Below are 12,789 nucleotides of genomic sequence, written 5' to 3' on the forward strand. Positions count from 1 at the left end.
CTCTGAGAAGACATCAACAGCCCTCTTTGCCCATTCATTCATTCATTCATTCATTCACTTATTCATTCATTCAGTTAAAAGAATGGATTGGGTTATGTGCCAGGTGCTATAGGGACAATTGACCTGGAGTCAGAAAGCTTAAGCCAAGGAGTTCTTAAAAAAAAATTTTTTTTTGTTTGTCTGTTCATTTACTTGAAAGGCAGAGTACATGGGCCTGGCGACGTGGCCTAGCGGCTAAAGTCCTCGCCTTAAAATGCCCCAGGATCCCATATGGGCGCCGGTTCTAATCCCGGCAGCTCCACTTCCCATCCAGCTCCCTGCTTGTGGCTTGGGAAAGCAGTTGAGGATGGCCCAAGGCTTTGGGACCCTGCACCCGCGTGGGAGACCCGGAAGAGGTTCCTGGTTCCCAGCATCGGATCGGCGCGCACTTGGGGAGTGAATCATCGGACGGAAGATCTTCCTCTCTGTCTCTCCTCTGTATATCTGACTTTGTAATAAAATAAATAAATCTTAAAAAAAAAAAAAAAAGAAAGGCAGAGTACAGAGCAAGAAGGAGAAATGGAGTGAGAGAGGTTTTCACTCCAAAAGTGGCTGCAACCTGCCAGGGCTAGGTCAGGCCAAAGCCAGAAGTCGGAGAGTGGGTCTGCCACATGGTTGTAGGGGCCAAGCTGTTGGGCTATGTTCTGCTGCTTTCCCAGACACACCAGCAGGGATGGGAAGTGAAGCAGCTGGGACTTGAATCAGTGCCCAAATGGGATGTCAGAATTGCAGGTGGTACCTTTATCCACTGTGCCACAACACCAGCCTCATGGCTTGCTCCTCCCTCTCTCCTTCCCTCCCTCCTTTCCTTCCTTGCTTCCTTCCTTCCTTCCACAGTTAAAGAGAAAGAGAGAGAGAGATCTTTCATACACTAGTTCACTTCCCAGTGGGCCACAATGTCAGGGAGCTGTACCACACTGAAGCTGTGAGTGCATTACCAGGATGTAAATCAGAAGTGAAGCAACTGGAACTTGAACCGGTGCTCATAAGGGATGCCAGCAATGCAGGTGGCAGCTTCACCCACTGCGCTGTAATGCTGGCCCCTACACTTCTTGGGACCTCACTTTCTCATCTGTGCCTGAGAGCCGGGGTGGGGGTGATGCCTGCTCAGAGAACCCTGAATGAGAGTCTCCACATGCTGGACACACATGTGTTCAGAGGCCTGGGAGCTCACCTAGTGAGGAGATTCCTTTCAGCCTCCCTGGCAACCCGAGGAGGCCAGCACTTTCCTAGACCAGCAAGGGAGCCTATCCCTGTCTTCTGTTCACCCCAGGGCATTGTCAGAGCACTTGGCAGTGGCACATTCTGACAAAGCCAGGGGTGAGAAATGGGGCACTCAAACAATTCCTGGGCTGGCCACCTTCCTGGCCCTGAGGCACTTTGGAGCTCTGATCCCAGAAAGCTCCTCCTCCTTCCCCGGTTTCTTTCTGTTGCTCCTGGCCTGCAGCTTGGTATCAGTGGCGTGAGAGATGAACAGAGTCCCCTGAAAGTGGGGCACAATGAACTGTAGCCACACAGCGACCAGCTCTGCTCCTGCTCTTTGAAAGGAAATCTGGGTCACATCAGCTGTGGGGATGGAAACTGACCACGTGGGCAGAATTCTGGGCAAGCGGCAGCAAAGACAGCCAATCAGTCTTTTCTCTAGGCTCCGGGTCCCCGTGGGAGCCCAGCTGGTGAGGGAGGTGGTTGCTGCATTGCAAGGTGCAGTGCTGCCCATAGGCCAGCAACTTCCCATCCTGAATTCTTAGAGGTTTCCTAGGTGACACGGAGAGAGGTTTGGAATGGCAGCTGGCCTCATGCCTTTCCTAAGGAGCCTGGGACTGAGTAAGGGTAGGGAATGCAGGGGAAGGGCTGGTTGTCTGGGGGGACTATGGGAGGCCCTCTCAGATGCCCCCAGAGGAACTGACGTTGCAGCGGGATCTGCTTTTATTTCAGCAGCCCTCTGCCTGAGGAAAGACCTTATGAGCACACCTGAGGGTGAGCACAGGGCTGGCAATCCAGTCTCCCCGACGTATGGCACTCAGCCCGGCCAGCAGCCCTCTCCCGTCTGCTGCGGCTGGGTGGGCCCTGACTTGGCCTCCTGACTGCCTGCTGCCACCTGTCCTTTAGAAGCTGGCTGGCTTCCTGGCACTGCCTTGGCTCTCCGTAGGAGCAGGAGTGCTGCTGGCTACAGTCTGCCAAGACTGAGGATGCGGTTTGCAGGGAAGGCCTGACCTCCCCGTGCACTGCCATTTCTGTGCTGAGCTGCGCCCCATGCTCACTCCGGAAGATGCCAGGCTTTGGCCTCAAGGCCCAGGGGAGGACTCTGCTGTGATCCTCCCTGGGTGTGTCTCTGGCACAGCTTGCCTGCTTACTCCATGTGCTCCCTTTTCCATCCATTCAGGCAAGGGAACATGGTGTCCCTTGGAGTCCCAGTTTCATCCTTCACTTGCCAGTTGGATGACTCTGAGAAGTTCCTAAGTCTCTGTTTCTCACACTCAGTATGGGGGCACGAGAGTGGGTATAGCATGCTTGGTTCTCACTTGGCCTGCTCTGTAGTCAACCCTTGGGACATGTTAGCTGTTCTCATTAACATCACTTATTCATTCACATGCTTGTTCTTTGGTTCACAACTATGCTGATTTGGCTTCTTGCCCACTCATTGATCATGCCCTTGCTCATTTAACAAATGGGCTACTTTCTTCTGGACTCAGACGCGGCCTCAGCCCAGCCCAGCCAATGAAGCCAGTTAGAGTGGAACCTGGGCTGTGCTATACTGAAAGCCCCATGAGCACTTGGAGGGAATCCTGGAAGGAATGGGCCTTACAGCAATGGCCACATTTGAAATGGGATTTGTCAGGATAACCTGAATATCCCCATTCCCTGTTTCTTGGTCTCAAAAAGAGGCAAAGACAATGACCAGAGAACAGCTGGTGGGAGTTAAGGATTTAAATCCTCCCATTCAGGAGCTCCTGGGAGCTGATTGCCAGCGCGGATCCCCTAGTAGATGCCTGGAAAGGCTGCTGGGTGGAGCCCACAATGTATGTGAGGCTTTGTTTCCCTGACTCAGCTGGAACCGGGCTGGTCCAAAGCCAGGAGATTTTTCCAAGTCTCCCATAAGGGTGATGGGTGCAAGGGCCCAGGACTTGAGCCAGCCTCCAGTGCTTTCCTAGGCTATTAGCAGGGAGCTGTACCAAAAGTGGAGCAGCTGAGACTTGAACTGGCACCTGTATGGGATGCTGCACTGAATGTAGAGGCTTAGCTTGCTATGTCACAGTGTTGTCCCCTAGGGTTTTTTTTTTTTTTTTAAGATATATTTTATTTCTTTGAAATGAGAAGGACACAGAGAGAAGGAGAGAGAGACAGAGATTTTCTTTCACTGGTTCATTCTCTAAATGGCTGCAAAGGCCAAGGCTGGGCTAGGCTGAAGTCAGGAGCCTGGAATTCCATCCAGGACTCCCACCTGAGTGGGAGGAGTCAAGTGTTTGAGCCATCCTCTGCTGCTTTCCCAGGCATAGTAGCAGGGAGTTAGATTTGAAGCTGTAGGTACTTGGACCTGGCACGGTAGCCTAGTGGCTAAAGTCCTCACCTTGAACGTGCCAGGATCCCATGGGGCGCTGGTTCTAATCCTAGCAGCCCTGCTTCCCATCCAGCTCCCTGCCTGTGGCCTGGGAAAGCAGTCGAGGACGGCCCAAAGCCTTGGGACCCTGCACCCATGTGGGAGACCTGGAAGAGGTTCTGGGTTCCTGGGTTCAAATCAGCATAGCTCCAGCCGTTGTGGCAGCTTGGGGAGTGAGTCAACAGATGGAAGATCTTCCTCTCTGTCTCTCCTCCTCTCTGTATATCTGCCTTTCTAATAAAAATAAAATAAATCTAAAAACAAGAAGAAGCAGTGGGAACTCAAAATGCTGATGGAATTTAGGATGAGGCAGGGGTTAACCCTCTGAGCCCTCCCCTTTGAGCTAGGTATGTTACATGTCTTATGTCATCCTTGCACATCCCAGGAGGTAGGTGCCATCCTCAACAAAAGAAATGGAAGGGACTTATCTCAAGTTAGGGAGCAAATAGCCTTCGCTCAGCGTGCTTGGCGCCTCCTGGCAGCAGACAGGTACAGACTGTCCTTGGAGTGCAAAGCTATGCTTCAGGTCAGCCTCACTCCAAAGCACCTGTATTTTCCAGAACATTTCAAGCCTAAACTAAAGCAGCTGGGATAATATAATGAAGTCCCATCAACCAGAAAAAAAGCACCATCAATTCATGGCTAGTATTATTTCACTATGTACACCCCATCACTGCCTCTTCATTCACATAAAAAGTTTGGGTAATCATACATTTACCCCTCTAACAATTTTATTATTTTATTCATAGCTTTTTATTTTTGCTTATTTATTTGAAAGGCTTAGAGAGACATAGGAATCTTCCATCTGCCGGTTCACTCCCCAAATACCTGCAATAGCCAAATCTTGGTCATGCTAAAGCCAGGAGCCCGGAGGTCATGCCGGGACTTCTACATGGCTGGTAGGGACCCAGACACTTGACTTAACACCTGTTACCTCCCAAGGTGCATCATCCAGGCCCTCTGATATGGGATGCAGGGATCTCGAGTGGCGTCTTACCACTGGGCCCAATGCCTGTCCCCTCCCCATACTTTTAAACCATGACATTCTGTCGCCTTTCCTGTAGTAGTAAACACATCCGTTTATCTGCTTTGGAGTCTCTGTCTGAAGGCTGGAAGCAGTGCCCATTGATCTACAGTGATTGTGACTCCCCAGTGGTAGGGCTGTAGGGGCACTGGCCCCCCGGTGCTGCTCAGCTGGGCTTCTGGTCTTTTAGCCTGAGTCTGCACCGTATTAACCATACAGAGATGGGCTATAGCATACCTAGTCTGCATTGTAGAGACTTGTGTATTTTGTCTAAAACATCTCAAACCCATGCACGATGAATGTGAAATAAAAATGCCAGCAGGTCCTGGTGCAGTAGCCTAGTGGCTGAAGTCTCGCTTTGCATGTGTCAGGATCCCATATGGATGCTGGTTTGTATCCCGGTTGTTCCACTTCTCTCCCAGCTCCCTGTCTGTGGCCTGTGGCCTGGGAAAGCGATTGAGGATGGCCCAAAGCCTTGGGACCCTGCACCCACCTGGGAGGCCTGGAAGAGCTCCTGGTTTCTGTTTTTGGATAGGCTCAGCTCTGGCCGTTGTGGCCACCTGGGGAGTGAACCAGTGGATGGCAGATATTTCTCTCTCTCCTCTCTGTAAATCTGTCTTTCCAATAAAAACAAATAATTTTTAAAGATTGATTTTCTTTTTATTGAAAAGTCAGATATCCAGAAATGAGGAGAGACACAGAGAAAGATCTTTGTCCAATGATTCACTCCCCAAGTGAACGCAACGGCTGCTGTTGCACCGATCTGAAGCCAGGATCCAGGAGCTTCTTCCAGGTCTTCCACGTGGGTGCAGTGTCCCAAGGCTTTGGGCCGTCCTCGACTGCTTTCCCAGGCCACAAGCAGGGAGCTGGATGGGAAGTGGAGCTGTCGGGATTAGAACCGGAACCCATATGGGATCCTGGCGTGTTCAAGTGGAGGACTTTAGCCGCTAGGCTAGGCCACCGGGCCCAAAATAAATAAATCTTAAAAAAAAAAAAAAAAAGAACCTGCCAGTATCATTGAGTTAAGTACTCAGAAAAAGGGTTCATTTTTTTTTAAAGGCTCATTTATATGAAAGGCAGAGTTACACATAGAGAAAAAGAGAGACATTTTCTTTCTGCTGGTTCGCTCCTCAAGTGGTCACGGTAGCCGGGGCTGGGTGAGGCTGAAGCCAGGAGCTAGGAATTACATTTGGGTCTTCCAAGTGGGTGCAGGAGCCCAAGGATCTGGGCCATCCTCTACAGCTTTCCTAGGCACATTTACAGGAAGCTAGATCAGAAGTGGAGCCATCAGGAAATGAACTGGTGCCCGTTATGGGATGCTGGCATTGCAGGTGGCACCTTAACCAGACTGCATCGCCAGCCCCCCAAGGATTTAATCTGGAGAGATCCAAGCTGAGATGCAATAGGAGTGAAGCTTCTGAAATCACGGAGGGAAGGAGTTGTTCTGTGTGAAGGGCTTGCATCCCAGGTCTGTTCAGAGGCTGCTGAATGTTCCAAACGACTTTGATCTCATTCGGCAGCAGCAGCCACCAGTACTCCAAGGAGCCTCTCCGGGCCTTGGGAATTTGTGCTAGTTTTCCAGGTTGCCTATCCTGGTCCCTTTAGAGGTTTCTGTGCTAAGGTGGTATAGGCTGCGGAGATGTTTTTCCCGGAAGAGGCAGGTTCATGGGTAAGGCTCCACACCAATTTGGGGAACCTCCCAGTAACTTACTTCCTGCAACTTTGTTTGCTGAGCACCTCCGGGGTCCCATACAGAATAAGGCCCTGTCCTGCCCCAGAGCAGGAAAAGCAATTTGCTGCTAGCTGGATTCCCCTTAAGAGGAAGAATACAACAGTCCATTCACAGTGAGGCTGGGGGTAACGGAAGGGCCGATGCTTCTGCTACCCTGAATATTGTGTTCTGAGTACCAACCTTTGTGCTTGGCATCTTCCTTGCTGTATTTGACTGCCCACCATGTGTCAGTAAAGGAAGCAAACCCGAGTTCTATGGCTTCACTCAGGGTCTCCCTGCCAGGCAAGGGATATGTTGATGGTGCTGACTCCGCCTAGGGCAACTCATGGCCTCCCCCACTATAAGGAACAGTAATTTAATAATAGCTGACATCTGGGCAGCACTTCAAGGTTCACAGAGCACCTTAATACCCATTATCTCATGTGCTTCGGGAGGTCCTGGGTGGGTTCGGCATCCCACGCCCCTTTGGGACATCTGCCTATCAGAGGTGCAGCCTTTGCTCATTTCCTCCAGGGAAGATCAAAGAATCTTTGGTATTGGCTCGCACAAGCCAGAGGAGGTAGTTTAGGAATAGGCCGAGGTGAAGAACTGGGGCCTGTTGCTATGGTTACCCAGATGGCTGGGTAACCATTTTGAAGGTTGCTATGGTGACAGGCTGCTGGGTGGCAGGGATTTTGTCTTCCTGGGTGGCTTCTTAAATGAGAGGAGTTACATTTTCTGAACAGAAGAGGGCAGCAGGAGAGTGGGCAAAGGCTTACTACCCCCAGTGTAGATGGGGAATCGGGCACAGCTGAGCCAGCGAGCATTGCTTGAGACTGACCTGAGCCTGTGCGCTAGAAGGTGGAAGAACTGAGGCCCCTGAGACTGAACGTGGCCGTTTTCTGTCAAGAGCTGGCCAAAGGATGAGGCTGGGGCTAATCTCTTCCACCTGGCTGGCGTTGGCTATGACTGGGAAATGTGAAAGGCGCAGGAGACAGCTTAGCCTCCAAGGAGAACTGGAGAGAACACGTGCACACACACCCCTACCTATTTTTATAAAACACCAATTAGCACATGTAAAATACTGCAGCAGAGCCAAGCTGGAGTGCTGGCTTCTAGAGGCTGGGGGAGGGATGCTGGCAGAGGAGAACACACCCTGTGAGTCCTCTCCTCCCTCCACATGAGAAGGGCCTTCAGCCCTGGAGTGACACCAAACTGAGTTCTCAGTTATCTTAGGTCACAGATAGAACCCCAGACGCTCCACCAGCATATGTATTCTGTGAAGCGTCTATCCCCCTGCTAATATTTATGGAACTAGGTGCAAAATTATTATGCTAGGCTTAGCATTAAAAAGCAAAAAAGAGGAGAGAAGTGCATCTGCCCTCAAAGGATGTATGTACTAGGAGGCCAGGAGACAGTGCTGCACATACTACAACTCCTGAGGTGGGAACCCCAACAACAGGGCAGGCTTTTCTACAGGGGAGTGATTAAAAGCATACTCACATAGGGGGGATGTGCTTTCCAGGCAGGATTTGAGTAGGCGGAGTTGAGGGTGGACATTCTGGGGAAAAGCCAAGAGTTTGACTGAAGAGGAAGATGCTGTCTACTAGGAGGTCATGGGAGATCAGTCTGAAAAGGAATGTGGAGGACTCAGTCGGCCAGGCCCGGTTAGGGTGCTGTGAAGGGCATCCTTAATGCTCTCACCCCCAGCAGTTAGAAGCCACAGGCAGCATCATCTGCTTCACCCAATCACACACTGAATCGACATTTTAAACACATGCATACTGGGGGCTAGTTTATTTGTGAGAAGCTGTAGATCCTGTGGTGAACAAGAGAGACCACAGCCTGAGCTCGTAGAGAGCAAATGATTTAGGAAGGGTGACAGACACGGAATGGGTTCTAAGGAAGGGATTCCAGAGAACCGATTTGACAGAATCAAGGAAGGCGTCCTGGTGGTTGTTTCCAAGGAGAACGACCTTGGCTTGACGCCCTTGAGCGAGCAGGTGAAAGACCCTGAGGCAAGAGAGAACATACCCGAGGAGTTGTAAGATAGGAGTTGTAGGATAGGGCAGGGCTGTAAGGATTGGGGCACTTGGTGAGGTTTAGGCAGGGAAGGACATGGAAAAAAAAAATCGGTTTGTATTACCCTCCTCCCCCACTAGAGGTCCTCCCGAGCACGCCCTGCCTCCTCCTCTCCCCGTTGCAGCTTGAGAAACGCAGCAGCGCTCTCACCCATCAAAAGCCACGAAAATCACTGACGAAAGGAGAAAACCCCGACTGTGTGGTCTTGTTGTGTGTGTGTGTGTGGACTGTGATTGTGTGTGTGGGCAGTTGCTTGAGAAACACCAAACAAGCTCCCCTTCCTAAGCTTCCTTCTTTCTGTCTTCCTCTTCCCCGCCCCCCAGCAGCCTCTTTGTTCCTCTGGTGTTGTAAAATTTTCTCTGGTATAAAACAAGAACATCAGCCAAACGTGTGGACTTCCCCCTTTCCATTCATTAGAAGAATGCCTTACTTCAAACTCCCTTGGGACCATTTACATGCAAATTTCTGTTAAGAAAGCAATTTGAGTCTGCGAGAAGCCCTGTAGCCACAACTCCAATCAGAACTTTCCTTCCAGATGACACTTTCTCCCCAGCAGGACTCTCTCCCTCTTGCCCTCTGCCCCCAAGCCCTAAATCTTCAACAAAGCCCGATTCCCACAGTGGACTCCTGCCCCCTGTTCTAACCTCCTCTCTGGCAAGCAGCAGTCTTAAGGACCGAAGTGATGTGCGTGTCAGCCCCAGGAGGGGACTGCAGGGGCTTTAGGTGTGCTGGGATGGGAATGGGAGGCGGACGTCTATGTGAGTCTGAGGGTGGAGGTGTGTCTGCTTGTGTTTGTGCCGGGGTCTTCTTAGCACCACTGGCATAAGGTAATTAGGCGAAGCAGATGACTCAGCAGTGATAGTTGAGATCCTGCAGTTAGCATTTCTGTCTTCTTTGCTGTTTCTGAAAACTGGGCTAGTGCCATCAATCACCATCTCCATCCTGCATTTCCCACTAAACACGCCTTTTACAAATTCCCCCCAAACACCTCAAACCGAGTCCTCTCTTTTTCCTAAACTGAGCTCATTAGCAGCTGAAACTAAACTGAAGTTAGCTTGATTCCACCCCCCCCTCCTCTTTCTAAAGCACACAGAATTAAGCTGGAAGGAAAGGAGTATTTGTTTAAGGATCCTCCTTGTTCTCTTTCGGGTCCTTCCTTGTGTGATCTCCGTGCCCAGCTCTTGGATGGGCCTGCACAAGTCAATGAAGAAAGATGTGATTAATGATTTGCTCACCCCATTTCTGGTGATGGTGTGATGTGGCAACAAGCAGCATATGCCTGTTAGTGAAAGGCACCCCTTTTCTGTCTTGGTGTTAAAGTGCTGAGCGTTGGCCAACGCCTGGCCTGACTCACACGGTAGAGACAGTCCCAGCCCCAAGGGCAAGAGCGCCTCCTTCCCGGTCTTGGGAATGGGCCCTGAGTGGAAGCCCGCAGCCCACCTGGAGCAGGTCAACATCTCATGAATTCTTTCCTTGCTCACATAGCCTTGTGGTGACATCAACCAGTGCAACTTCTTACCCACACCTCCACTCACCCCTGACTAGGTGACCCACGGAGAATGGTGGCTGAATGGGGGAAGGCAGGAGCAAGAAGTGTCACCTACCACTGACCTCCAGAAGTTTCTCATCCAGTGCATCTTTCTCAACCTTCTCAAAGGATGGGATGAACTCCCTCCAGCTCCAAGTGGCCCCAAATAAATTCCTACCTTGTCACTAGGGCTTGTCTTTTTTTTAACTTCTTCCCTTCCCCTGATAACAGAATCATTGGCCCCACTTGTCCCTTCGCTGGCCAGTTGTGTTCCAGATGCCTGTCTTTGTTCCTTAACCGTCTTGGTTCAGGCTCAGGTTCCCGCGTTTTTGGCCTAATTCGCTCTTCAGAAGCCTGTCAGTTAAATAATCCTGGTGGGGCCATGCCCTCCATAGATTTATGACCTCCTGGCGCCTCTCAGGTTCACACTGGAGCTCAGGCGGAACCCCCCCTCTCCTTCCTCCCCTCAGTTGGCATGGCCTGGGCTCCCTGGACCGGGTTATTTGGCGATGCCGGATCTGCCTTCCTCACTTGCAGTTGAGTTTCTCCCATTTCTGGGAAGCCCTTTGTTTGTGGGGGCTCTTTGTGGCGCGTCCTCCCCTTTGCCCTCACCCCGCAGCCTGTCCGGAGCTTGTCCTTGTCCTCATTCCGGCCCTGGGATGTGAGAGCTCTCTGCCCTCCCTCCGCAGCCGCCTCGGCAGCCCAGCTCGGTTTCTCTCCAGCCAGGGGTCTCCCTTCTTTGTCCCGGCTCCCGAGCGTGGGTCACCTCTGCCCGGGGCCGCCCTCCCACCCTGAGGAGCCAGCCCCGGGGTCGGCCTGTCGCCCACCGCGGCCGGCCCAGCCTGTCCTCCCGGCCCGGCTTCCCCGCCAGCCGGACTCCCCGCGTGGGCCGGCCTCGAGAGCTCGGGGGGCCGCCAATCCCGGCCGGCGGAGCCGTGTGGGCAGCCGGCATTCGTACGGCCGCAGCCCCAGGGGCCGAGGGACGCGCCGGACCGCGGAGGCGTCCGGTAGAGGGGCGGGGAACGCGGCCGGGCCTGGCACTCCTGACAGGAGGAGCCGCCGCCGCCGCCACGCCGGGGCGGGCTGAGGGAGCCTGAGGGAGGAGCGGAGCCGAGGGGTGGGGAGGCGGAAACGCGAGCCCGGACCGGCGGAGCGCGAGCGGGCCGGCTGCGAGCGGGCTGAGGAGCGGAGCGCGACAAGTCGAGCCGGGCGAGGCGGGCGGAGAGCGAAGAAGCAGCGACGAGCGAGGGCGCCGCCGCCGTCCCCCCGAGCCGCACAAAGGGCCGAGGCTGGGGCCGCCGCCGTCTCCTCGGCGCGCGGGGCCTGGAACCGGCGCCCCCCGGGGCCCGGGGAGAGCGCGGCGGCGCGGGCGGCCATGGCCGGCTACGTGCCGGGTCAGCAGCCGGCCAACCGCAGCCAGGAGAAGGAGTTCGTGCAGGCGTACGAGGATGTGCTGGAGCGCTACAAAGGTAGGGCCGGAGCCGAGGCCCGCCGAGGGCCGGCGCGGCGTGGCTGGCCTTCGGAGCCGGGCGGCTCGGCCGCTGCAGGTGGGGCGGCCGGGCGGGGTCGCGCCCACCGCGCTGGGACTTGGCTCTGAACGGCTGTTTGCGGGGACCGGCTTATTTACAGAGTTGAGATAAGCCCTGGGAACCCTCTGCGTTGGTAGTCGGCGCTTTCATATCGCCGGGTACAGTATTTGCTCTATTATCTGGCCCAGCTGGAGGGAGGCGAGACTAGGCGCTGACCGCGGAGGAGGAGGAGGAGGAGAAGGAGGAGGAGGAGGAGTTGGGCGCGAGGGAAGCCCTCTGCTCTGTTCCCTGCACGATCGTCCTCGGGCTTGTGCGTGCCCGCGGAGGGGTCCTCGCCCCCTTTTGTCTCCCCAGAGCTCGGAGGAGTGGCGCGGAAGCCAAGGTGGCGAACCGCTCCCCCCCCGACCCCCGGGTGTCTCGGATTGCGGAGGCAGTGGGGTCAGTGAGTGTGCAGATTTTTTTTTAAAGAGGGGGGAGGTCACCCCTACCCCACCAGCATCCTGCTCGGGGTCCGAGCCTCAGTGAGGCAGGGGTCTATTTCTGTTTTTCCTTTAAAAATTAAGGTTTGGTTGGGAGCTCAGGCTGCAGCCCCCCGAAGGCTTTCTCTGGAGAAGTAGTTCTGCAAGTTAGTGCCTGCTGGGAAGCCCGGCTGCAGAGCTAGAAAAGTTTTGACAGGGGCTGTGGGCTGCTTTTTGCTAACGGCTGGAGCTGCCCTAAGTGGAAGCCTGGAGTGCGGGGCCCTAGGAAGCCCTGGCTTTGATCTTTAACGTCCAGTTCTGGGATTTTTGCTTTGGGTGGCAGTTGTGCTTTCCGCAGAGGTGGAGATTTTTCCAGAAACCACATAGGCAGCACTTTCTCCCCCCCCCCCCGATTTTATTTAGCTCTGGCCCTTGTGATTTGGCTCTTTCTTTTTCTTTTCATCTGAAGTAGAGGAAACTTCAACCCTTATGACGGAATCCAGAATAGTTGTTTACGACACCTACCCAGTGAAGGGAAACTAATGAAGACGCTGTAAAACATTCTCCCCTCTTTTTTTTTTCTTTTTTCTTGTGGCACTAGAGCTGTGCTTGGGAATGCAGCAGGGAGAGAGGGAGGGAGGGAGAGACTAAAATGGACCTGCTGGGGCTTCCAGTTCTCGCTTCTGCACCAGCTCCTGTAAACTGTCCAGTTTTTTCCTGCCTGCAGCAAGTTTTCTGTCAACCCCCTGTGGTCTTGCTTTTAAGAAGTGTGGTTCATTTCAGAGCACAAAGAGGTGAGATTGTGCTGCTGAACTTCATT

General features: G+C 53.4%; 1 protein-coding gene across 5 annotated transcripts in view; it reads left to right on the forward strand.

Annotated features, from left to right (window-relative positions):
* The window catches only part of MACF1 (microtubule actin crosslinking factor 1), a 388,597-nt gene that overhangs the window by 5,228 nt on the left and 370,580 nt on the right, over positions 1 to 12,789 (forward strand). The window contains exon 1 of one of the 5 annotated variants that reach the window (XM_058679268.1): positions 11,078 to 11,451. The exons of 3 other annotated variants lie outside the window; for them this stretch is intronic. In XM_058679268.1, the coding sequence (XP_058535251.1) occupies positions 11,358 to 11,451 (94 nt within the window). In that variant the 5' untranslated portion in view covers positions 11,078 to 11,357. Of the gene's footprint in view, positions 1 to 11,077; positions 11,452 to 12,789 lie in introns of those variants that run through there. One more of the 5 variants, XM_058679263.1, reaches the window with a different exon arrangement.

This window comes from Ochotona princeps, chromosome 2 (genome assembly GCF_030435755.1).
Source record: "Ochotona princeps isolate mOchPri1 chromosome 2, mOchPri1.hap1, whole genome shotgun sequence".
Classification (NCBI taxonomy): domain Eukaryota; kingdom Metazoa; phylum Chordata; class Mammalia; order Lagomorpha; family Ochotonidae; genus Ochotona; species Ochotona princeps.